The sequence below is a fragment of the Protopterus annectens genome, chromosome 5.part0, assembly GCF_019279795.1.
Source record: "Protopterus annectens isolate FY-2018-M chromosome 5.part0, PAN1.0, whole genome shotgun sequence".
NCBI classification, from domain to species: Eukaryota; Metazoa; Chordata; order Ceratodontiformes; family Protopteridae; genus Protopterus; species Protopterus annectens.
Window position 1 is genome coordinate 1,401,054,493 of NC_056735.1, and position 27,884 is coordinate 1,401,082,376.

General features: G+C 37.1%; 1 protein-coding gene across 1 annotated transcript in view; it reads left to right on the top strand.

The window, feature by feature from the left end:
- Positions 1 to 27,884, top strand: part of LOC122801694 (cytidine monophosphate-N-acetylneuraminic acid hydroxylase-like) — a 700,032-nt gene that overhangs the window by 61,840 nt on the left and 610,308 nt on the right. Inside the window, exon 2 of the mRNA XM_044071206.1 lies at positions 7,041 to 7,132. Coding sequence (XP_043927141.1) covers positions 7,041 to 7,132 — 92 coding nt within the window. The remainder of the gene's footprint in view (positions 1 to 7,040; positions 7,133 to 27,884) is intronic.

Below are 27,884 nucleotides of genomic sequence, written 5' to 3' on the forward strand. Positions count from 1 at the left end.
CACACATTGGGAAGACTCTGTCTATTATTTAGATGTAACCATCTTCAAAATCAAGGCGAAGGGTATGTTTGGTTCTAAAGTGTACAGGAAACCAATGTTCTCAAATAGTTATCTTGATTATAGTAGTCCACACCCCCCATATCAAAAGAAATAATGTAAAAGGCCAAATGGTAAGAGCTGCCAGAATCTGCTCTAACTTAAGAACATTCAAACTTGAACTTCAGAATTTAATCAGTATGTTTTCAGAGAGGGGATACCTGGAGAAATTTCTTTTAGAAATGGGAGAAAATATTTTGCAGGAGTGGGGTTTAAAATATGTTCCCCTATTGAGTTCTAGTGAAGGGATAGTGGTGCACACAAATAATGCTCATGAAAACTTCCTCCATGCTATGTTTATCACATTTGATAGTAAAAGTGATACTTTTAAAGACATTTTACAAAAAAATGGACTATTTTTAGAAGTAATACAGAAATGTTTGCAGTATTAGGGGAAAGACTGAGATTTGTTTTCAAAACTGCTAACAGTTTAAAAAAATTACTAAAACACCCAATTAAAAGGTATGTTCGCATTAACAACTTTAAGGGTGGAACTAAAAATGTGGTATGTGTAACTACTGTAAATACATCCATTTAAACAGCAGTATTGTAGACGATCCCCCTAGAAGAATTTTTCTGAGTTCTGGGAACTGTGGCACACCTGGTATTGTATACATTGCTGTGTGGGAGACATGTAATTACTTTTATGTGGGGAAAACTACTAGAAATTTATGGAAACATATCTATGAGCATCTCTATGCAGTCAAGAATTGTGATTACAATAATGCATTGTTTAGACATAACAATAGAACTTGCCAAGGAAATTATTTTAACTTTAAATTTGGCATTTTAGAAAGAATTATGAAAAATGTAAAGGGAGGTTTTGGGGAAAAGAAAATTAAGGAGAATGAGCTCAGATGGCAATTGAGACTAAATAAAACATCTGAGCTGGGGATAAATGACAGTAACTCTATCATTCCAGTTCTTAAGAGAAAAGCTATGAGTGTATAAATTGGGGTAATACTCCTTTAAACCCATTTTTATGTCATCGTGTGATCATTGAATTTTAGATATTTAAATGTTTGGCCATTTTAAACTCATGGTTCTGATGAAGTCATGTCTGATGAAAGTGCTTAACCATATTTTACTTTTGCATGGAATAAACCTGTTTTTACTTTTTGGACTTTGATTCTTATTGGTCACACCACCTGTGGATTTCGTTGTTGGGATTTCAATAAAATCATCAAATAAAAAAAGTCTCCAATTACATTCTAAGTTTAAACCTTTCAGAACTAGAGTATCATACTTTAAAATATATACAGATTCCTTATATAATAACTTGTTTTTAATATCCACATTCTCACACCGTACATCATTTATTTTTCTAGTACAGTACCTTTTAAACCTGCAGATTCCCACCCATGTACATTATTACAATGTTCAGCTATGGAACTCTCCTTTTTATTCCTAACAATATTTCTAATGTGCTCTATTAGCCTAACTTTAAGGGCCTCTTACTCTCTCCCACATAAAACTTATTACATAAGTAATGCCCTCTTTATCACACCCATAATGGTATCTCACATTAAAAATCACACCATTTATTTTGGTAATGCTCTTAACCCTATATTTTCATACTTTACATTTCCCACAAGGTCTAGTTCCATATCAATAGGGGCTCCTGTAAAATTAATGGAGGGTAACAAATTTTCCCTGTACTATAAAGTCCCTGATACTTCTTCCCTTCCTATACGATATTTTAAGCACACCATTCTCCTACTGAGAAAAATCCTTCAGGAAGGTCACATAACCCCAATAAAATTTCACCATGTACACTAATTTTGGACTAAAACAACTATAACTTGTAACAAAATAAGTGTCCTCTTTTTTATTAATATTACATATAGTTTTATTATCTCTATACCTTCTTCCTTCCTTATTTATATATTCCCTAATAAACTTTTTGCAACATTTTTCCAGCAACTCACTACTATATTCTCTATATCTAAACATATTGACAGTTTTCTTCATTTCTACTGTAAAATCTATATCATTATTAACCAACCTATACAAACGTGTAAATTCTCCATATAGTATAACTTGCAAGATATGCAGTGGATGGCAACTCTGTGCCAGTAAATATTGTGTTCCACCTTCAAATGTTCTATGTACTGATGTTCTATTATTCTTTCCATCAGAAATATCCACCACCATATCTAAAAAAGAAACTTTTTTACCCATTTTTAATCCATCAAATTCTAAATGAAATCTGTTGTATTGTAACTCCCCTATAAATTTCTTTATGTCATTTTCACCTCCTTCACATAAAAAGATCAAATTGTCAATAAACCTACAATATTTTATTACATGTTGTTGAAAAAATTTAGACTTGTATATGTACTCAACCACAAATAGGCCCATACTTAGGTTTGCATAAGAGGGGGCAAATGCTGCCCCCATCACTGTTTCCTGCGTATGATGGTACAATATCCCATTAAATTCAATAAAATTCTTTTTTTAAACAAAAATAGACCAGATCTATAATGTTCTCTGACACTGGACTGTTACCTAAAAAACCTCACAGCCTCAATCCAAGAATTATGGTGGATACTAGTATACAAGCTCTTTACATCTGGAATAATCCAATACTTGTTTTGGTTCCATTGAATCTCACTGATTTTATTAAAAAAATCAAAAACATCATTTATATAGCTGTACCCTAGATAACAAGTAAAAGTGAAGAAACTGTCCCATCTTCTGTAAAAAATATCCCTTACCCAAGACCATAGGATAATCCTGGGGGTTACTCAAAGCCTTGTGTATTTTTGGCAAACACTAAAATGTACAATTTTACATCCCTCCACATTAAATTTTTTACTTTACATCCTCATATGAGAAATAGCCTAACCTTAAGCCTTTTGATATTAAATCATATATTCCTGTATAGCTGTTAGATATATTGAAAATTCTACTCTATTGTATACATTATTATCACTTAAATGTTCAGTACATATATTAAAATACCGTATATGGTAAATAATTACCAATGTATTGTCGTTATCTGCAGGTTTAAATATCAAGCATCGCCTTGTACTTAATGACAATAATGACTTCCATTCATTTTTAGTCAAATTTTAACATATATCATTCTTTTGTAAATGTAAATTCAATTCCAAAATTCCTCTTTCAACAGCAAAATTCAGCATGGAAAAAAGTGCTGCACCGCTTTATGACTGAAAGGTGGTACAAACCCACTTTTATACTCAATATGACTTGCATCTACTAGACAAAATGCATGAAATTCTCCATCAGACTGACATGAATAAAAACTTTCACCAGTAGAGACATTTACATTACTATCATAACTCACATTACCATTATTATTATGTGAACTCTTCAAATACAGCTTCCTCACCAATCTATAAATTGTCACATTTTATTTCGTGCAGTTGTGGCAAAACTGTAGGTATGAATTTCAGGCTACAGTTAAGAACTGCATATTCACAGTCACTAAAATTATGTCCAGACAGGTTCGCAATATAAGAGTCAGTCAATTAGAGGCAAGAAATCACCATTTACCTCTTTTACAGTACTGTTGTAGTAGAAAATCCTTCTGTTGCAGGGCTGTAGATTCCCGTTGGCATTTCCTCCCCCAAGTTGCCTCTCATTGATTGTTTGGACCATTACAAAAGGTCTGGTGAAACTGTTCCTCCTGTTGAGCCCACAAGAATAGAGGGTAATCATGCTTTCCTTCATTCTCATCTTCCATAGATGAGTACATGTCTTCTGATGCCAAACATGATGAATTCAGCTGACGCTGGCCATTCCCTCCTTCTTCCTCAAACCTCACATGACTGCGAGGCCACTTCTGGTTGGTTCTTGCTAGGAAGGCCCTACCATTGTCATAATCACGGGTATCTCTAAACAGTTTATCTTTCTTTCTCTCCACAATATCCCTTTCTTATGATTTAAATTTAACATTGATATCCATTAAGAATGTATCCAAATACTCTATATTTGGACCTGAAGATGGGGTAGAACACATCGATTTAATTTGATTTTTCTCTTCCTGCTGCTTCACCTTATCTCTTTCCAGCAATATAGTAACCCACTTGATGGTACATCTGTGGGCTGCCACTACCCACCATTTATGGAACTGTTATCTACCTCATTATTGAGGTCAAAAAGGCGTAGAAGGGTCTTTATATGCCCTTAGTCCCCTTGCGGTAATATCAAGTTCAATATATTTATACAAACTTTAGATGTTCAAAAACACAGCAATTTCTTTCCACATTAATTTCTCAAGTTGGTCAAACAGTACCTTATTTTATGTTGTAAGTGAACAGGCAAACCTGTGATCCACAGTAGCAAATGGATTATTGCAGCATTTATTCCAGTCCTCTTCCCATTTGTCCCAAGGTCTAGAAATCTCTTTCCACAGAAACATGTATACCAATATGCTGATTAGATCACTCACTAGACTGTATGAGGAAACCATCCAAAGACCTTTGTGTATTATACATCATGGATTCTCAAAATACATGAGACAGGTTTATATTTGGATCATTGGCCATAAATATCCAACAAAACCACCAACACACTAGTATACCACCAAACTAGAATCAATTAAGCAGCAAAATAACCAGTCAGTGTCCAAAGTGGTTTATTATTCTCTCTCTGAAATCTCAGCACAAAGCCTTGAAGGAGCAAAGCAGTTCTAAAAAATACCTGCTCTATATATATATATATATATACATACATACACACCAATTAACCATTTAACACCTAATTAAACACTTCATTAAACATTTCAATAAAATCATCAAATAAAAAATCTCCAATTACATTCTAAGTTTAACCCTTTCGGAACTAGGGTATCACACTTTAAAATATATACAGATTCCTTATATAATAACTTGTTTTTAATATCCACATTCTCACACCGTACATCATTTATTTTTCTAGTACAGTACCTTTTAAACCTGCGGATTCCCCTCCATGTACATTATTAAAATGTTCAGCTATGGAACTCTTCTTTTTATTCCTAACAATATCTCTAATGTGCTCCATTAGCCTCACTTTAAGGGCCTCTTACTCTCTCCCACATAAAACTTATGACAAGGACATTTTAGGGCATAAGTAATGCCCTCTGTATCACATCCACAATGGTATCTGACATTAAAAATCACACCATTTATTTTGGTAATGCTCTTAACTATATATTTGCATGCTTTACATTTCTCACAAGGTCTAGTTCCATATCAATAGGGGCTCCTGTAAAATTAATGGGGGGTAACAAATTTTCCCTTCACTACAAAGTTTCTGATACTTCTTCCCTTCCTATACAATATTTTAGGCACACCATTCACCCATTGAGAAAAATCCTTCAGGGAGGTCACATAACCGCAATAAAAATTCACCATGTCCACTAATTTCGGACTAAAAGAGCTGTAAGTCACGACAAAATAAATCTTTTCTTTCTTATTAATATTACAACATTTAATTTCATTTTAATGTCAGAGACCATTATGGATTAAACTTAGATTGTAATTGGAGATTTTTTATTTGATGATTTTATTGAAATGTTTAATGAAGTGTTTAATTAGGTGATAAATGGTTAATCAGTGTGTATATATAAGGTAAGTACTTTTTAGAAATGTTTTACTCCTTGAAAGTTTTGTGCTGAGATGTCAGAGAGAGAATAATAAAGTGCTTTGGACACTGGCTGGTTGTTTTGCTGCTCAATTGGTCATTTTCTCTAAAGTGCAGAAATGCTGAATTTAGGAATTATGATTTTCTAAAGATTAAACATGTTGGATGCAGTATCTGCTGAGCTGGGTTTTTTTTTAAATCTTAGTAACTTTACTGATATACTTTGCCACATGAACTCCACAGTAATGTAATCCCATTGCAGTGCATAGAGCACCATGATTATGCTCCAAAATCGGAAAAAAGATAAGCATGTTAAGTGCAACTGTAGCATGCGTCGGATGTAAGGAAAAGGATATTCCTTCTCTCTCAACAATTCCTTGTTATCTTTCCTTCTATGTCCACATATGTTTACAGATGATATTCTGTAAGTAACTTATTTAATTAGGGCAGTATTTAAAACCTGTTCCTGATTGTTTCCTTACGTGTTGTTTATGTGACAAAGCCAGTAAAATACATTGCATTTTTTGTTTCTTCTGTTGATTAATAGTACATGGACTAGATAAAACTCCATACACTACAAAACATTATGATCGAGTCTCACCAATCATAACCCATTATTATGTGTTCTCAACATGGATGCCAAAATTCACCTCTTGAGATTCAGTCTCAAGGTGAATTTCTTTGCATCCATGACTCAAACCCATAATGACATGATTATGATTGGAGACCAGATCATAACTCTCTGTTTGGTGCATATCCACCTGATTTATCACCAGTTATTGTAAAACTCTATTCCCTGGGCTATGTGCATGTAAAATTTGTTACATTAAACCAACAAATCCACTATGGCTAGACTACTGAGTTGTAGATACTTATAACTGTATTCCCACCATACAACTGACAATTTGGACCTGCTGCAGCTATAACACATGATACCCAAAATGGAATGGTCAATCTTTTGGCAGTATAACAGCTCTGCTATGCTTATCAAAAAGATCTCTTGAACCTTTACTCAGATCAGTATACCCCATACACAAACTGTGTAGAATTACTACCTATCACAAAACTGAAATAAATGTGCCATGCTCATAAGGTTTTGTACTTGAAGCACCTCTCCTTTGAAATAACAATAATGCATCACTGGATGAAAAGACAGTTTTTTTGAGAACATTTATAAGCGCTCATTAAATTACCAACAACTTACCAATTTTTGTGAGATTTATATAATATTATTTACTTAATTTTTGTCAAATATTTATTTATCAGATTTATATCACTTGCTTCATTGTACATGCATTCTTGTGTATTTTGAGATGTTCTGCAAGCAAATTATTTTTTTTTATAATCTGCAGAGTTGTCAAATGCTCAAAGCACAACTGGAAGTTAAATGTCTGCTCTATGAAGTATGTCAACCCTCCTGACAGCTTCGAACAGGATGAATTAGGTAATTATCAACCCAGTTTTATAATTCATGATGCATCGATAATAATTTTGAAATGCAATAAAGCTGTGTGCTCCTTCATGTAACTCAAACATTGCTTGTATTTCATGCGTCATTTTTGATTTATTGGTCCTGTCAGAAAGACAGCAGAAAACAATAGACTTTGGATTGTTTCCTACTGTACTGGACCAAGAAGTTATGTATAAATACAGATGGTGCTTAAGCTTTCTTCATTACAGGTGTCATAAAAAGTGGCTCATCTACTCTTGTTATTACCACTTATGTATGTTTTAGTTCCTTATTTTTCTACAGATATCCAAAATGAATTAACTTTATTATGGGTATTATTTCAAAATGGGATCAGACAAATAATTAAAGCTGAAAAATCAAGATTTATAACCAAGGCAAAGAAACACTACATCTGAATATCACTTGTTATAAGTATAATATGGAACCAACCTGCTAATAACTGTTTTAATAGATAAGTATCTAATATGACCAAAAGGTATATTGTAAAGTGCTGTACTGAGCTGGTAGTTCATATGTTCCTAGCCCAAATTTTGTGGCTTTACGCCCCCTTATATGAAAAAAACTGTGCCCATTAGTTTAGTTGCTTGCTCTAGTGGTTTTGGTGGATTTGGATTTTTGAACAATGACCTCACTAGACTCCATAGCTTTGCAGACGTGGGGCGGTAATTACCAGGGTCCGTAGAGTGCAAGACGATCCATTAACATGAAGTCAAACCTAATATATGTAATAGTAAATGTAATGTAAGATTATTCAAAGTTAAAATGACATTGACATAGACACATAGTTATACTTTGGAATAAAATGAAAAATGCAAAACTAATATAAAACATTCAGCCAAAACTAGAAGTAGTGGTCATAGTTCCAGGTTTCATACTTGAGTAGCGGTTATCTTAGAAGAGTGTCACTATGCTGCCTATATGCAAAGACACTAAGCACAGGTTATTCGCTCTGAGTATGGAAATGTGAAGGCATTTTGATAAATACTCCTACTTACAACAAAAGTATAAAATACCAGAAGATAAGGATTGGTATATGAAAAGTAGAGGGACAGGTGTGTGTTGATGTTCTACTCTGCAGCTCCATTTAGATTTCTCACTGGTGTCATGAACAATGACTCCAATGGATATCCAGCATCACCTGAAAGAAAAAAGAGAGAGAAAAGGAGTGGCAAATCAAATAAAAATAGTTTAGTATTCTGTAATACATTTCCCATGAATAAATCTTTTATTTTATTTATCTGACATTTGATTACCAAAAAAGTCCAACTGGGCATAAATCCCATTTAAGCAAATACCTGGGGAGAAAAACACCATAACACATAAAACAAATTGTATATATGATCATTTAAATGTACAAATAGTAAAATAAGTTACAATAAGTTATACATGTGAGATCAGTAAAAGAAAAAAGCATGGTTACATCAGAGACAGGCAAAAAACATACATACACATGTATATATAATTATCTAATTATATTTGAATATTATGGAGAAAGAAGCAATAATGTAAAGGAGTGCCAAAAAAGAATATTATAGGCTAAGAAAGGTCAAAGAAAAGTGGAGAAGATGATAAAAGAAACTTTATAGGTGATGATATAGAAGGAAATAAGACATAAATAAGGGTAGGTGCTAAGAGCAGGAAGAGAGATAGTGGGCGTATAGCAGATAGCAGGCAGAAAGGAGTACAGAAGAGAAAGGAGAGAGATTGTGTGTAAGAGAAAGAATATAGGAAGGGGAAAATAAATTGGTCAGTTTAACCTGGAAAAAGACAAGTAAAGAGCCTAGTGCTGAGAAGGTATTCTTAAGATACGCTTAAAACTGGGACTGGTAGGTGTTGATCTAATATCCATAGGAATGTTGTTCCATATTTTGACTACTATGCAGGAGTATGAGCAATGTCCTATGTTTTTTTTAGGTTTATTGTTTCAAGAAACGGTTTCTCAGATGAGTAAAGTGGACAGTTAGGGAAGTGCTGTTTAAGAATACTACTGATGGATGGACAGTGAAAGGAATTATATGTTATTTTGTGGTCAAGTAGAAGGTGAGTGTACTTGAGGTAATTCAGCAACTCAAGCCAGTTTAACGCTTTCTGAGTAGAGCAGTGATGGCTTTTATATGACACTTTTGTTGCAAATCTAACTACCTTGTTATAACATAGTTCTAGTTTTGTGATGAGAGAGATTTGAATATTGAGAGAAATTGGTAGGGCATACAGTAGAGAAGACAGAAGGTGTGTTTGTCAGTGTGACTCTGGAGAAGTTGAAGATTTTTTTTTCTGGATCTGTAGAGCATACTGAGTTTATCTATGTGATTGATAGAAATTATGTTGAAGTTGTTTTTGAGAGGTGTTAGAGATTTTGGGAGAAATAGTAACAGCTTGGTTTTACTGGGATTTAGGAAATGTTGGTTTTCACAGAGCCAGTGTTCAATGGAGTTGAAGGCATTTTGAGTAATGGAGTATAAATGGGGAAGAGTGTTTGATGAGCAGATGAGGGTGGAGTCATTGGCATAATGGAAGAGGGAAGCTGGTTGGGAGGATATATGTAAGTTGTTAATAGACATGCTAAAGAGAAGAGGTCCAAGGATAGAGACAGGGCACACTGGTATTAAATGGGAGAAAAGAGGAGTATGGAAAAAGCCATTTTACAAATTGTTGCTGGTGAGAAATGTTGCTGGCAAACCAGCTGAGTGTTGTATTATACCAAGTGCAGACATTTTTGGAGAGTAATTTGGAGTGAGAGACTGTCAAAGGCTTTGGAGAGATTTAAAAACAGGAAACATACCAAGTTATTATTAACTCAAGTTTTGATGATGTCAGTTATTGTTCTATGGTATGAGCAAAAACTGTTGGCTAGAGGTTAGTAGATTTTCTTGAACAAGGTATTGTAAGATTTATTCATGTATATACTTTTCTAAAAAATTAGAGATGGTGAAAAGATAGCAAAGTTTGTTATTTCGGAGTAGTTAGCACTTTTGTGAAAAAGTATGAAGAATGTTTTTTTTTCCAGAGAGATAGGAATTGTGATTCTTAAATGGCTGTCTTGGTCAAGATGGAGACTGGATAAGCAATGGAAGTAGCCCCAAGTTTTAGATATTCTGTAGGTAGGTTGTCAACAGCTGGTGAGCAAGGCTTGAGTCTATTGAGTATGTGTTTTATATATATGAGGAAGAGGCAGTTTTTAAGGAGAAAAACGGTTTATTGGAAGTGGGACTCATTGTGGTCATCATTGATTTGCATGGGATTTTGCATTAGGGAAGCATTAGAGTCTGTAAAATGGGAGTTACATTTGTTAACACTTTCTGTGGAGAGCTATCTGGGCAGGAAATGGGGGCAGTAGAATTCCAGAGTGTAAGATTTTATTACTAGAGGACCAACAGCTCTTGGATTTATGGTTTATTTATAGATCTAATATGTTTTTTTTATCAGCAGTGACTTAAATTTTAGCAAGGTTATGAAGATGTTTATAGGTCTGAAGATGGGCAGGAGATTTGGTTCTTTGCCAGTTTCAACAAGCTTTGATTCTCTTATGCATCAGTGTGTGACTACTGTGGGAAAACCAGACAATTTGGGTGGATTTAACTTATTTCCTTCTGGTGGCACAATACTATTTAAAGTACTGAGAAACAATGAATTGAATTTAAGTACAGCATCATCCAGAGGTAAGGGGTAAAGACTGGACCTGTTAAGGGATTGAACAAAATTGAAAACACCAAGTTTAAAGTTGGTAAGGCTATGGTGTTCATTTAGAAATTCACCTTTGGAGTTTTGTTTATTAATCTGAACAAAGATGGGACAGTGATCACTGAATGAGTCTGGGAAGTTTCTGGGAGAGCTGTATTGTTAAGGATTTGAAACTAGGGTCAAGTCTGTAATGGAGCCAGAATATGAGGTTTTGTTGGTGCAAGTATGTAAGGTTATCAGTTGTTTAAATCCTTACAGGCTGATGCTATTTGAGGGACAGTCTGTTGAAAGGTGCTGCCAATCAATGTTGACATCAAGAACAGTTGTAGTTTTATAGGATATGGAATTTGGTATCCAATAAGGATGTCTTCCAGGATAGGAATATTTTTACCCGCTGGGATATACAGTGCAATGGTACATAGCTTTTTAGGATTGTTTAGGTTCAGGTAAGAAATAAGTACCTGAGGAATGCAATGTAGGACAAAGCATGAAGGAGAGTATGCCATGTAGTGTGAAAATAGAATGGCTACTACCAGATTTTTCTGGTTTAATCGATCAGTACATGTAATAAGATAGCATGGGAGAAGAATTTCAGAGTATTTGATGTGTGGCTTAAACCAAGTTTCAGTGAGGATGACAGCGTCAGGAGAGTAATGAGAGTTCCAGGAATGGAATTCTGTTACTTTGTTAACTATACTTCAGATGCTGATGGAAGAGATTTTAGATTTCTTGGGGATATAGATGTAGTAGAAGTAAGGGGGAATGGTACAGATGAGATTTATGGGCTGGGATTAGGGTGTACATCACCACATAGGGAAATAATTTGTTAATGTAAGTAAAGTAAAGGGCATAATAGCAAGTTTGTACTGGGTGTATATTTGAGCTTGAAAGGGCAGGTGGTGAAGTAGTAAAGGAGGTATGGTGATAAGTTAAATAAGCTGGATGCAACTTTGCCCCAGTAGAGTTGGCTGATAATGTGTGTAGAACAGGCAAGAGTAGATTTTTTCGAGATAGGTGTTATTTATTTATTTATTAGGTTCCACAGGGCCTGTTTTCAATGGAGGCCCGGGGAGAAATGCTCCAGACGCATGTTTTTGGAATTCATATAATTCATGAAATGTGACAGAAAAGGAGAAGAGGGCTATTTAGGTATATGAGCAACATGTTTAGTTGAGGTAATGAGAAATCTTCTTCTTTCAGCTGTTCCCATTAGGAGTAACCACAGCAGGTCATCTGTTTCCATTTCTTCCTGTTCTCTGCATCTTGGTCTGTCACACCAACCTCCTGTATGTTCTCTTTCACCACATCCATAAACCTTATCTTAGGCCTTCCTCTTTTTCTCTTACCTGGCAGCGCCAGCCTTAGCATCCTTTTCCCAATATACCCAGGATCCTTCCTCAGCCCATGTCCAAACAAATGCAATCTCACCTCTCTGGCTTTGTCTCCAACCCGCCCAACCTGAGCTGACTCTCTAATATACTGATTCCTAATCCTGTCCATCCTTGTCCCACCCAATGCAAATCTTAACATCTTTAACTCTGCCACCTCCAGCTCACTCCTGCCTTTATGTCAGTACCACCGTCTCCAACCCATATAACATAGCTGGTCTCACTACCCTCTTGTAGACCTTCCCTTTCACACTTACTGGTAGCCATCTATCACAAATCACTCCTAACACTCTTCTCCACCCACTCCACTCTGCATGTACTCTCTTCTTCACCTCTCTTCCACACTCACCATTACTCTGAACTGTTGATCTCAAATATTTAAACTCATCCACCTTCGCCACTTCTACTCCCTTCATCCTTACCATTCCTCTATCCTCCCTCTCATTCACACACATATATTCTGTCTTAGTCCTGTTGACCTTCATTCTTCTCCTCTCTAAAGCATATCTCCACCTCTCCAGGCTCTCCTCAACCTGTTCCCTTCTCACTTCAGATCACAATGCCATCTGTAAACATCATAGTCCATGGGGACTCCTGCCTGATCTCGTCTGTTAACCTGTCCATCACCATTGCAAATAAGAAAGGGCTCAGAGTTGATCCTTGATGTAATCCCACCTCCACCTTAAATGCATCCATCACTCCTACCGCAGACCTCACCATTTTCACAGTACCCTCATAGATATCTGTACCACTATTACAAACTTCTCTACCACTCCCGACTTCCTCATACAGTACCACAACTCCTCCCTAGGCACCCTATCATATGCTTCCTCTAAGTCCACAAAGACAATGCAACTCCCTCTGATCTTCTCTATACTTCTCCATCAACAATCTCAGAGCAAACATCACATCTGTAGTGCTCTTTCATGGCATAAAACCATACTGCTGCTCACTAATAACCTCCCTTCTTAACATAGCTTCCACTACTGTTTTCCATAACTTCATGCTGTGACTGATCAGTTTTATCCCTCTGTAGTTACTACAGCTCTGCACATCACCCTTATTCTTAAAAATTGGTACCAAAACACTTCACTCCTCAGGCATCCTCACTTTCGAAGATTTCATTAAATAATCTGGTTAAAAACTCCACTGTCATCTCTCCTAAACATTTCCATGCTTCCACAGGTTTGCCATCTGGACCAACAGCCTTTCCATTCATTATCCTCTTCATAGCTTTCCTGCTTGCTAATCCATTGCACTTCCTGATTCACTATACCCACATCATCCAACCTTCTTTCTCTCTCAATCTTTTCATTCCTCAGCCCCTCAAAATACTCTTTCCATTTGCTCAACACACCGTCCTCACTTGTAAGTACTTTTCCCTCATTATCCTTTATCACCTTTACCTGCTGAACATCTTTCCCAGCCCGGTCCCTCTGTCTAGCCAATTGGTACAGGTTTGTGTTTCCCTGCTTAGTGTCCAACCTTTCCTACAATTCTCCATACGCCTTATCCTTAAGAGTATAAGGACATGAGGCATATGGTGGAGAGAGGTGGTGAAGGCTGTCTACTTTCTTCATCTCTGACAATCCCACTTCTTTGCCAATTCTGTTTACTCTCCTTTACTTCCTTGTTCCATCACCAGGTCTACTTGTCCTCCTTCCTCTGCCCAAATGTTACACCAAGCACCTTTCTAGCTGTCTCTCTTACCAGGTCTGCTGTAGTTACCCAGCTATTTGGTAACTTTTCACTGCCACCTAGTGCCTGCCTTAACTCTTTCATGAACTCCACCTCACAATCACCCATTTTAACTTCCACCAATTGATAGTTGGCACTGCCCTCACACTCATCCTCCTCTTCTTGATCACCAATGTCATCCTACAGATCACCATCCTATGCTGCCTAACTACACTTTCCCCTGCCACCACTTTACAGTCACCAATTTCCTACAGACTGGCCTTCCTACGTAGGATATAATCTGCCTGTGTACATCTTCCTCCACTCTTGTATGTCACCCTATGCTCCTCCCTCTTCTTAAAATACATATTCACCATAACCATGTCCTTCCTTTTCACAAAATCCACTACCATCTGACCTTCTGCATTCCTACCCTTAACACCATACCTACCTATCACCACCTTATCCCCTCTGCTCCCTTCACCAACATGCCCATTGAAATCTGCTCCAATCACCACTCTCTCACCCTTGGGTACAGTTATCACCACTTCATCCCACTCACTCCAAAGTTTCTTTCTCATCCATCACACACCCAATTTGCGGAGTGTATGCACTGACAACAATCATTACACCATCAATGTCCAGCTTCATAAACATCACTGACACTCTTTTCACCTCCAAAACAATGTTGGCATGCTGTTCCTTCAGGATAACCCCTACCCCATTTCTCCTCCCACCCACACCATGATAGACAATTTGATCCTGCCTCTGATACACATTCAAAGTTCCTACCCTCACTACCACACTCCTAACCATCCTCATCTCTTCCTGCCTTCGGGCATGCCTTCCCCCTCTTCTCCTTCAGCCAACAGTGGGACCATACACACTCAGTAAGACGTTTACAATATCCCTGTCTGAACTTATCAAGTATCTCCTGACTGATAAAAAATATAGTGTGTTATTCTATGAATATATCTCTTCCTTGGCTGATGAGCACCAGTGGGTAAAAACAGTTTGGGCTTGGCCAAGACAAGAGAGTGGAAGGTAGAAAGCTTAGTGGTGCAGGATATGACATAGAAAATGGAACAGAGTTGATGAGAAATGACAGCACAGAAGAGGGGAGGATATAAGGAAAAATGGATTCTGGAGAACTTTGTCGGCAAAAGTAGTAATGCAGTAGGTAAAACTCTAGGACTACAGAGAGACAATTAATGATTTTTGTTGGTATTCAATATGGTGGCAAGAAAGCACATACCCTTCCATCAGTACACTGGTGAGCCTGTTTTTTTTTTTTTTTTATGTTTACTATTTCTCACAATTATAGATCATTACAAGAGCATTTTCTTTTGGCTCAAAGATGCAATGATTCTAATGTAACATAGATTATCAGTGTCAGTCCTTGGTACCAAATAGCTCAATGTGGGGTTGATCAACAGCAACCATTCTATTGACTTACAAGCAAACACACACATATATGTAATATATATATATATATATATATATATATATATATATATATATATATATATGTATGTATGAGTAGATAGACAGATAGAGTTACATTCCATCAGTCTTTTGTCAACATTCACTTTACAGCATTCTATCAAATGCTGCAAAGTATTTGAATAGTTGCAGATCAATGTAATTTGTCTCTGTGAATGGAAGGAAGGATACGTTCTTTTCAGTTACACGGTTTTCATGCAGCAACTCTTTGTGCTAAGACTGATACTCAGTGAGGTAAAGGAAAGAACAACAAATAACCAGCAAGGCTACCATGACCATAAAATATATTAAATTTATTGTCACCAGGATAAGTGTTTTCGCATTACACGTTTCATCAGATCCATAAAACAAGAAACAAAACTCACATATTTAAAATAAACCAAGTCACCAATCACAAAACTTTTTAAAACATTACATCCAATAAAATCAGAGAAACAATCTTCAAACCAATAGAGTCAAAGAATCAATTTTCTTCTTCTCAGAGGTAGTTTGAGGCACACATTATCATTTTATCCTGGGAACTTATTGGCTTGTAGTCTGAGTAGGCACACATTATCATTTTATCCTGGGAACTTATTGGCTTGTAGTCTGAGTATCCAATTCAGTTCCAAATTTTCTACATAATTATTCAAGTTTCCACCCCTAGGATTGACCTTAGTACATTGTAAAACCCTAAAACAGAAATTATGCCTTGGAGTTTTCACTCACATGCTTAGCCAATGAATATCATATAAGTGTCTCAGAATTCTGCCTTTAAATTTCTGTACTGTTTTCCCCTCGTAGAAACTAGTGCATACATTGCACGTAGCTAAATAAGCCATGTTTGGGGTTTGACAGTCGGCATAAAACCTGGGTTCAAATATAAAATAAAGTTCAGAGTTTCCAGGTAAAGGAAAGTCTCCTTCCCCCACTGTTGTACAGTTTCAGAGTTGGTACATATAAGTAGTAAAGGTTTGGGGGCGTAGCCCCCATGTGCTGGGTTTGCAGGGGGGGGCTTGCATCCCACAAAAATAGTGAGTTTGAAAGACTTGTGCTCTAGTCTTTTGCTGTTTGACCAAGTCTGCATTGAACTAATGACACTGGTCATTTTTATGTAATGAGTATGCTGCTATGCCAGTCCTATATATAACAGTCCACTTATGATGTGCTAATGATGTCATAACAAGACTGGACCATGCATGTTCACAGCTGGTGGGGTTTGGCTTTATTAGCCTGAATTTGTCCATTAATCGACTTAAAAAGAAATAAGTCATGGGCATTGAGAACTGCCATAGCTGAAACACCTAGTGTCCTTACAGGATCATTTGCATATATCCCATAATCCTCTTTTACAAGAAGTTTCAAGGAATCACACAGTGCAAACGTTAGCTTGGCTAGGTTCTTCTTTTTTCTTTCAGTTGGATTGGCTGTGTGTCCTGTTTGCTCTTTTATTTAGTCCTATATATAAGAATCACTGAGCTTCATCCTATTCATAGAAGTGTTAACTTCACAATCAACAGGTTTGTATAACTCTAACTATTTCAAGCTGCTCAACAAAATCACTGATTCTAGGCAGACCAGCACACAAAAATCCAAGATACCCGATCTTAATGTAGTTGTAGTTTAATTAAGCAAAAAAACAGTACACTCACTTTTCGTTCTCCTTACAATACAAAGAACTTCTTCAGATAAAAGTATCAAACAGTCAATGAAGTTTAAATCCATTTTTTTTAAAAAACATGTGATTTACAAATCCAAGCCCATTGGATACTTAATTATTGAATTAAACTTCCTTAATTGATTTACCACTTAACCCTCAAGGATCTTATTACCAACAACTTGTCCAAGTTTGTATAATGCCTTATGTCTGTATTTGTCCCCAAATGGAGTGCAAAAATGTGACACAATACCCAAAAATATGATATAAACATACTAAAATATTTTAAAAAATTAAGTTTCCAATGGGCTTGGATTTGTAAATCACATGTTTTTAAAAAAAATGGATTTAAACTTCATTGACTGTTTGATACTTTTATCTGAAGAAGTTCTTTGTATTGTAAGGAGAACAAAAAGTGAGTGTACTGTTTTTTTGCTTAAACTACAACTACATTAAGATCGGGTATCTTGGATTTTTGTGTGCTGGTCTGCCTAGAATCAGTGATTTTGTTGGACTGTGTTAGTTTGTTACTGCCTTTGGATTCTTTATTTCAAGCTGCTGTCAGGCTGACCAGAGGTGTGCCACCAGTGTGTGTGAAGAGAAATTCAGTCTGTTCATCACTGCATCCTCCTTTTATGAAAAGTAAGGAGAAAATAGATCCTCTCATAGACTAATATAATTAAACACTGATGTAGTGAGTAGAAAAATAAATATTTGTAGTGCGTGGGGGGTACTCATCTCTCCAGTCTAGTACTCGAGACCTACAACACACAGGTGATAAAGAGAGATAGACAGATAGAGAGAGAGAGAGATAGAGAGAGAGAGATAGAGAGAGAGAGAGAGAGAAAAATACACATTTTTGTTATGAGCACAGTTTATTCTACTACGCATTATTTTCATGTAATTGTAATATGCCTATAAACATTTCTATAGAACTTAGCTTTAGACTCTTAGCTAAAAGCGATAGTTGGTGATGGTCACTATAAAAAGATGAATTATTTTCTTAAAGCTGCAAAGACAAATTATGGGAGATGTAGTAGGTATATCACTACATGGAAATATGTGGGAACGTTGCTTTCATGGAAATCTACTATTTTACACTTTTATGTAACCTTTTTCACTACATTTTCCTGATCAAAGTGCCACACAAACAAAATTTAGCCTGTTCTACTACCTCTTTGGTAAATCATTAATAACATCACACGTTAAAAGTCTTAAACATATAAAATGTCTAAATATATAACATTATTCATGTCGGTTCATTATATAATATTATTTGTGTATCAAAGCTGGTTGTAGTTTTAGAACCTATGTTAAAATGTTTAATGTATCTTTGGCTTTCTTCTTATAAAGTTTGGATGAAACCTCTCTACACACACACACACACACACACACACACACACACACAGACACACACACACATTTTTTATAACACTGCATAACAAGCAAAAGATAAAGTTAATGCCATCAGATAGTATTTGAAACTTGACCACCTGTGATGCCATTTCAAGGAGACTAGCATCTTAACAAATAAGCAAGGTTAATCTATATTTTTCATAATTATCTGTACCACTAAAATGAAAGTCTTTAATAAAAAGCCTGTTTGCAACATGCATAATGGGCATCCAAAATTCCCCACCTGTGCTAATCAGACAAGGAGACAGGCAAATGCAATACATTTGTCAGCTAAAAGAATGGATTTCATCTTACTTGAACCAGTTTTGTGGACTGGCCTATTCTAAGTGGTAAAGCCAGTAAAATATGTTTAATATGTACTCATTCTTTTCAAATGCTGTTACCTTTAGTCTCATAAAGAATTCAGAAACATGCCTTTTAAATGTGCCATCTCTTTTCATTATTTTTTCACCTTTAATTGTTCCTTTTCACTATTTGTTTCAAACAATCTAGATTGAAGCACTTAATTGGCTATCAATGTACAATAAATAAGAAAGAGTACTATAAAGGAACAAAGGAAAGATTTAAGGTACAATATACATAGTATGTATTTTAGAGAAAAATATGAAAGCTACTGAATTAAGAAAAGCACAAGGAAATAATAAACCTTATGAAGTTACAAACAATGACATAAAGAACTCATTCAAAACTGACAAAGCCAACTACCACATGGTATCCAGTGACAACAAAACATAACATAAAGGTCAAATCCACTCTGAGAATATATGACATATGAGCAAAATAATTTTAGGGGAATTTGCTTGATAGTCAAATGTAGAACAACGTAAATAGTCATTATGAAACGTAACTAACAGAGATAATCAACTTTAACAGAAATCAGTGTCAGTCAGTTAAAGATCAGCAGAATCCGAATATGAGAACTGATATGAGCAGATGCCTGTCAGGTCTGTGGAAGTTACAGTCAAGACAAAATACAAAAACAACTAGGCATACCTACCAAATAGTAGAAAAAATATTCAATGTCAATAACCACGTGTAAAAGCCATAGTGTAAATCTGAAGTCCCATAAAGTTGCCACATCTTGACTGGCAATGACTGTGCCCAATGATAACTCCTCACATAGAAATCTGCATCAGGAAAAAGTATTTGATTTATCAAAGTGCAGTCCAAAGTGAAACAAAGATGAGTATCCTCACCTTAAAACATAACTCAAAAATTCAAAGGAAAGGCTTATAATCTGAAGCCTTCAACTCAGCCAAAGATCACACAATTGTCAAAACTAAAGCTACCAGTGCAGAGGGACAAAAGGTTGTTGTTGTCTTTCGGCTTTTCCCAGTTAGGGGTCGTCACAGCGGAACTCCAGTCTGCTAATGATTGGCAGTAGATTTTCATGAACGCCGAGGTTGGTATTAGCAACAATTATCAGACCACCACTTCCAACAATCCTAAACCAATGAATGCAAACAGGCTGCAGAGCTCACAATTCTATCATCCAGTGCAAGGTGAACAAAGCAGTCACCGTGGTTAATAGAGTGTGTGTGTGTGTGTGTGTGTGTGTGTGTGTGTGTGTGTGTGTGTGTGTGTGTGTGTGTGTGTGTATATACAACCATAACCGCCCCTTTTTCATTTACTGCACATAGCATCAGGGTGTCACATCTACAGTGATCGTTATCTACAGGAAATGTTCACTCCACCAGATGGTATTTACACACTTCAGAGAATGTGTAGAACGCATTAAGTATACTTTTATTTAGCTAAACAGTATGATTGCTGTCTGAATGAGCTCCTTATAAACTATACAAAATGTGTAAGGTATTTAAAGAACGGCACACCTGATTTGTTAGTTACAGCATGTGATTCTTTATATTCTACAGTATTGATTAGGGCTGGGGTTCAAGAACAATAGCGAACTTCATTGTATAGCAAGACCCTGTTGTATATGTGGTATACATCTTTAAATATGTTGCATGTCACATGGTACACATTTTTTCTAGAAGACAATCTAATATACAATCTACTAAAGCTTAGAAGGAGATACATAATGTCCTATTTACAGAACATTCAAGCATTTGTATGTTATACTGAATTAAAGTGGAAATAAGTGTATAGAAGTTGCAGAAGTGAAGAAATATATCTATCAAGAATTCATGAGTTTGGAACTACAAAAGTATAATTTGCAATTAGAAGATTCCTCAGCTATAAATGCAGGCATTCTCAATGCTCTAGGGCAATTTATAGAAAACTAGAAGCTTTGGATTTGGAAATTCAGTACCATGTTTAAAAACTAACATTTAATGAAAGCAGTTCTAATATTTCAGACTGGCTTGTGAAGACCTAGGAATGTTAAAACAAATGCACAGCGAGAAAGGAAAAAGTCTATGTGCTCCTGTACACCTTCAGTATTAGTCACAAAGTCAAGGAGACATTCTGAATATTATATAGAGCTGTGAATTTGATATTCTTTACGACTATGCTGATGTATTTAGACTTACGAAGTTTGTCAGAAGAATATACTATACAAATAAATACTGGTGCTCTATTAATTTATGCTCTGAAGAAACTACCAACAGTGCTCATGAGTAGAACTGAGCAGGAACAGAAATTAAATCTTTGTCGTCATTTAAAAAGCAATTAGAACCTTTGGAGTAGAGGAATGTTATAGTAGCTGTGATTATGCGAGATATTGCCATCTGTGCCAGGGAAAGTAGGGCAGTGCATGTGTAATATATGCCAGCATAGTTAGTTGGAGTTTTGTAAATAATTTTATGTCATTTGACTATCACACAGATGCTTGTGTTAAAAATGTATCAGCAGTGTTATTATAACTGATTAAATGTATATGTTTAAACAGAATTATGGAAGTGAAGAGTAGAAGTTTTTGAAATTGTTCTATAATTTTCAAATACTGCAATAGATATTAGCAAAGCTCTGAATGTGTATTGTACCAGAGTCAAGTAATCAAATGTGATGTCATTCTATAACCACCACTGAGAAGATGGAACTCACAGCAGTTTTGTTTTGTTTGGAACTTGATACAAGATCTATAACAGTTATCACAGTCAGCTCAGTTCAGTTTTAGTTTTGAAGCTCATCACCTTGCCTTGTGGAAGTAAACATCTCAGCATCTAATCTTGCCTTGCTGTATTAATTAAGTTAGCTAGGGAACAGTTGTTCTTTAGACAGTCAGGAAATATAGTGAGATTAGTTAAATATTGTTTTTCTGCATCTGTTTGAATTTGTCCAACTGTGTTATTTTTATTTCTCCTGTAATTTAAACTCAGATGTTTATTGTACTTAAATATTTAGTATTCTCATGTTATCTATTTTATTATTTATTATTAAATATGTTTATACTTTCCATTTTTGCTGGTCTTTTAAAGAATACTTTAAACATCTTGAAAGTACTTGTGCTTATTTTAGTGATGCCTTGGCCACCATGAAAAGCCTTGCTGCTTTGGTCATACTCTACCATTTATATTAGCATTGTTTTACTCAGTATCATTGGATACCTTTGTAAGCCTTAGAGTGGTTGACTGGTGGTAGCATGGTAACCTTATAGTCTGGGAAGATGGAGTACAGCTAGTAAATCTGTGCCAGCCTTTCCTAGGTAGGTGTGTGTGTGTGTGTGTGTGTGTGTGTGTGTGTGTGTGTGTGTGTGTGTGTGTGTGTGTGTGTGTGTGTGTCTGTCTGTAAACCAAATATCCAGGTATGGGTGTGGGTGTGTCAACTACTTGGAAGTGGGACACAGTGCTCCAAAGTGAGTCTTGTTTGGGATCTGGAGAGAGACAGTCCAACCCCAGGTCTGGAATGTGTTCCCTGTGTGCTGTTGAGGGAAATTGTGCTTTATGCAGAGAGCTGCATGTGAAAATAATGTGTAAATCCATTCCTGTTCTTAGTGACTGTCTCTCGCCAGCATCAGTGGTGAGAATTAAGGCTCCTTGTTTACTGGCCTGGAATAAAGGGAGGATGTTAGTTACTATTGTAAATCAGGATGTGATTCATAATTCCATTCATTCACAAGATTTAAATATAGTGATTAAAAGAGAGTATTACCTATTACATATGTTCTTACCAATGCTAAATGAAAAGTTCTATTCAATACTAGATGCAAATTGACAATTCTTGCAGATATAGTTAGATAAAGAAAGCTATAAATTGTGGGTTAAATACATCACTAGGAAGCAACAGACTCCATTTACTTTCATGTGGCATGTATCAGCACAAGAGGGTGATGTACACATAATTAAAGAGTTGCAATATACTATAAGAGTATATGATGATCTATCAGTGTAGGATCCAAAAAGATATATGTGAATAGAGGCTGATATAGCTGCTATATCATGTATATAATGTGGCATTGTTTCACGTTGAAGAGCAAATAAATAATGAGTTTCAAGTCACCTCTTTTTCCTGTATTTGTGCTTCTCCCTACTTTATTTAGTTTCTTGCTGCATGTTCTTAAAGTGTTCAGTTGCATTTAATTTGCTGCATTTACCACTTGTTAGTATCCTGATTACATTGTAACTATTATTCTGAGCCTCTTAGTTTTGATTTAAGCACTTTGGCTTCAAACTAGTTATATTACATAAGAAAGGTTTGTGGTTTACACTCTTGCGGCAGAAGAGGTAGCCTCCACCCTTCTGAGTTGGGAATTGCTGGTTGAAGGCTTATTGTGCCTGTTATTCTAAGTGTCTTTGTTGTAATTTAAGCACTTGGACTCCAAACCAGAGCAGCTGTCATCCTTCTAAGCTGGGAATTGCTAGTGAAGGTTTATTTTGCCTGCTATTCTAAATGTATTTGTTCTGGTTTAAGCTCTTGGGCTCCAAACCAGTTATTTTACATTAAAATGATTTGTGGTCTACACTCTTGTGGTAGGAGAGGATAGCCTATGCCCTTCTGAGCTGGGAATTGCTGTTGTAAATCTTATTGTGCCTTTATTTTATTGGCTAGAGGGCTGACCTGTTTAAAAATTTGGATACTTAGGGCATTTAGCAATGTTTGGTGACCACAGTACTTGACAATAATGTTTCTGTGTTGAATATCTGCACTTTTTGACCTTTTCTACAGTATTTAGTTAAAAATGCTGCACTTCACACAGCAACAACTGGTAGTGATCTGTGTAGTTACAGATATCTCACAGCGTAACTCCCCATTGTAATTTGTGTACACTCTGATCTCTCGCATTGTAATTTTCCCTTAAAATATCCTTACTGTCTAGACAGATTTTTTTCAACTACTAGAGCATCTAGTTCATGCATAGCTGAGTGTAGCTCAAGTTCCTTGTCTTATAGACCTGTTCAATAATTTAAATGTCCCTCATTCCTCCCTAGTAGATCAGTAGCTATGGATATGCACTCCACAACACTGTCTCTCTGGGGCCTATCTGGTTGAGATGGGTATTCTGAAGTATAGTAGCAATTGCCTTATGTACACTGACAACCCACTTATTCTTAATAAAACAGATAAAGTATGTTGTTTGTCTTTTTGGCTTTTCCCGGTAAAGGGTCACCACAGCAGAACTCTGGTCCGCTAATGATTGGCAGTAGATTTTTATGGTGCCGAGTTGCCAGCCCGATGCCCAACCTTCAGTGAAGGCACGCCCATTTATGCATGTCTTTCGGAGGCCACTCGACCATGGGGAGGACATGCAGACTCCACACAGAAGGCACTCCCTGCACACTAGCTGAGAATCGAATGGGAGAACCTCTTGCTGTCAGGCAACAATGCAACCGCTGTACCACCATGGCTTTATGTGAGAGGTGTAAATACACTTTAATGCTGGAGGCAAAACTCTCCCATACAACCAAAACTAACCCTATGGAGGTTGTCAGTGACATTTGCACCACACTTTCTGCACAGGGTAAAGATCCTACACATAAAACTACTTATGCTGAGGCACTTGCAGATAACCTTCCCAAAATACTAAGTCCTTCTGCACAGCACAATCAAAAAAGGGTCCTCAGCCATTACGTAAACATTCTATTAAAACACCACCCACAGCTACACATAATTACACTGTATCCAATGCATCTAGTGCTAATTCCTTAAGGCAAACCAGTGCACAGCCAAATTTCCTGGTCATTGGAGATTCTCTAAATGACAAAAAGTACACTGAACCCACAGACATCACCAATATCCTGGCAGATAGGTTCAGTGCAAACTTCTCCACCCCCTCCCCCCCAAAAGAGCAAGTATCTATCCCGGCAGATGGCTGCCTCCCAAACATCTCTGGTGCTCAGGTGAAGGCTGCCCTCTCCAAAGCAAAAAACACTGCTTCCATGGGACCAGATGGCATCCCAGGTTGCATCCTACATGAACTCCAAGAGGAACTAATCCCTCAAATAAAACAGCCATACAATCTCAGCCTCACTACAGGATGTGCCCACAGAATGGCGTACAGCAACAGTGGTCCCACTCCACAAAGGTGGAGCCTCTACGGACCCTGGAAACTATCACCCCATAAGTCTGACTAGCTTAGTCTGCAAGGCTATGGAGAGGATCCTCATGGAGCTCATAAACAAAGACATTGGGGACCTACAGATACTAGATCCTACCCAGTTCATTTGTCAAGGGCAGATCCTGCCTTTTGAACCTAGTTGACTTCTTCGAAACAGTCACCAAAGCCATAGATGAAGGGAAGGTAGTCCACACATCCTATCTGGACCTTGCAAAGGCATTTGACACAATACCCCACTCAGGCATCATAGATAAGCTATCCAGCTTAAATATAAACCCCTATGTCACAAGATGGGTCGCAAACTGGCTCAAAGACAGAACCCACAGAGTGAGAGTTGCTGGAGCCATGTTAGACTCGAAACCGGTCACAAGTGGCATCCCACAGGGTTCTGTCCTGGGAACACTCTTGTTCGGTATATACTTTTCCGAGGCACAGGCAAACGTGGGAGGACTATGGCTCACCAAGTTCGCAGACGACTGCAAACTGGGCACCATAATCAACTCTCCAGCTGACACAAACATCCTTCAAAAAGGTCTCACAGAGACAGATAACTGGTGCCAGCGCCATGGTTTAAAGCTAAATGCCAAAAAATGTATAGTCATACCCTTTGGCAAAAACAATGTGCCCACAAATTACCACATAGGTGGAAACCCATTAAGTACAGAGAAAGTTATTAGGGACCTGGGGACCCAAGTTGATAGCAATCTCTCCTTTGAAAACCACATTGTCAAAGTGGTTAGAAAGACCTTCTACATAGCCCACCTCATCACGAAGGGTTTCACATTTAGATCAAGAGAGGTAATCGTGCCCCTTTATTCATCCCTCATCAGGCCCATCATAGAATACAATGTCCCTTTTGGGATATACCTTACCCGACACCTGCAGCAATTAGAAAGACTCCAAAAGTATCTCACCAAGAGGATCAAGGGACTCAAACAGATGCCATATGTTGCTCGGTTAAAAAAACTCCAGCTCTACTCAGTTGCATACCGCCTACTTCGAGGCGATCTATGCCTGACATACAAAGCTATGTCAAATCCAGAATTAATGGACATGATCCACCTCAGTAAATCTAAATCCCTTAGAGCCACACGCTCGAGGGACTTGAACCTCAGCACAGAAATAAATAGAACTTGCTGGAAGGACAGGTTCATAACCCAGAGGCTCCCTTTGCTCTGGAATAGAATTCCAGTTCATGTGAGGCAGAGCACCTCACTGAATCTCTTCAAGAAGAATCTCAATAAGTGGATGGGGGATCGTAGGTTTGTCCCAGGGATTACTCCCATGTCACTATTAGACAGAGGCACAGTAAACTAAACCTTAAAAAGGGCACAATATACTCAAATCAAGGGGTGGCATAAGCCATACAGAATTGGGCTAGGCTTATAATTGCCCCAGGGCAGATAGCCTAGTATGAACCTATGAACCTATGAACCTATAGTGAGGCAAACTGATGTCCCCCTCACAAGACTGAGTAAGGACAGAGTCACAGTTAGCTGCCTTTCTGAGGTTAGGATCCATCAAGTCATACAGGCACTCAGGTCATTGAACCACAGATACCAGTATGGCTGCCATAGTCCACGTGGGTGTTAATGACCTAAGACGTACCTCCCTTGAATATGTGAAATGAGACATGATCAGCCTCTCTGATTATGTGAATCAGGCAGGTATGACCCTAGCACTGAGCAGCATAATTCCTTCTCCAAGGATAATGCCATGTTACCAATAGAAAATGATTGATTTTAACAATTGACTTAGCTTCTGGTGTCAGTCTAGGAGGATACAATATTTGATGGTGTCAGTCTAGGAGGATACAATATTTGATGGCCTGGAAGGACATGGTTGACATACCACATTGCTTTGCCAAAAATGGTCTGCACGTTTCCCCTCTAGGCTTTCAGATATTGTCAAAGACCTTTATCCCTCATAGTGCCTTTTTTAGGAAATGCCAAACTAATAAACCTCCCAACTTAAGTGAACCTATGAAGGAATATATGAATGTGTTACTGCTCAGTGCTAAAAGTGTTAAGAAGGAACTCCACTCCCTGCAAGCCTTCCTCTCCCTGAAGATTGTGGACATGTGTGTAGTAATGGAGACATAGTTTAAAGTCACAGAGAGTATCCCAGCAATGCAAGGTGATAATGCCCTTCACACCTTTAGACCAGCTACTGCACAGGAGGGAACTAAAGGTGGAGGAGTCTTGGTCTATATTAAAACCAACCTCACATCCAGACTAGTTAAAGTGTATGAACCACTGGAAGTCATACATTTGAAAACTCAACATAAACAGGGTCTCATGTCATATCCTTGCAACCTGTAGGTCCCTCTCCATGTGCCAGGAAACCCATACTACCTATGTCAATATACTACAGTCCTTCACCATTCAACTCAATACAATATTCATGGCAGATTTCAACTACGCCTCTATAGATTGGGATTCCTACACCACTTCTAATGCACAAGCCCAGCAATTCCTACACTTTGTTAATACCAACATCCTGGGACAATTGGTCCATAAGGGGTCGATGTTCCTAACCCAATGTAATGTCTTTGCTCATGAGATCTGACCATAAGGCAGTATTGCTTGAAATAAAAATTAAATCCAGTGAAACCAATAACCTTTAGGAACTATTGCAAGGCCAACTTCTCTCTACTAAGTGACACCTTGGCAAAATTCCAAGTACCCCCAAATCCAGTAAACACCATAGAATATGCTAAGCTGTTTACAAAATTTCTGTACAGCTATATTGATATCTGTATAGAGTAAGCAGCACCCACTTGTGTTAAGACTAAGACAAACTCAAAATACAAGCCACCCTGGTGAAATCACAATCTCAGTCAGTTATACAACAAAAGAAAAAATGTTGGTCAAGTGTAGGAGGAACAAAACCATACATACTGAGAGCCTCCTGACCAATCTAAACAGGCAACTGAGAGGGTTAATTAATGCTTCAAAGGCCAAATCT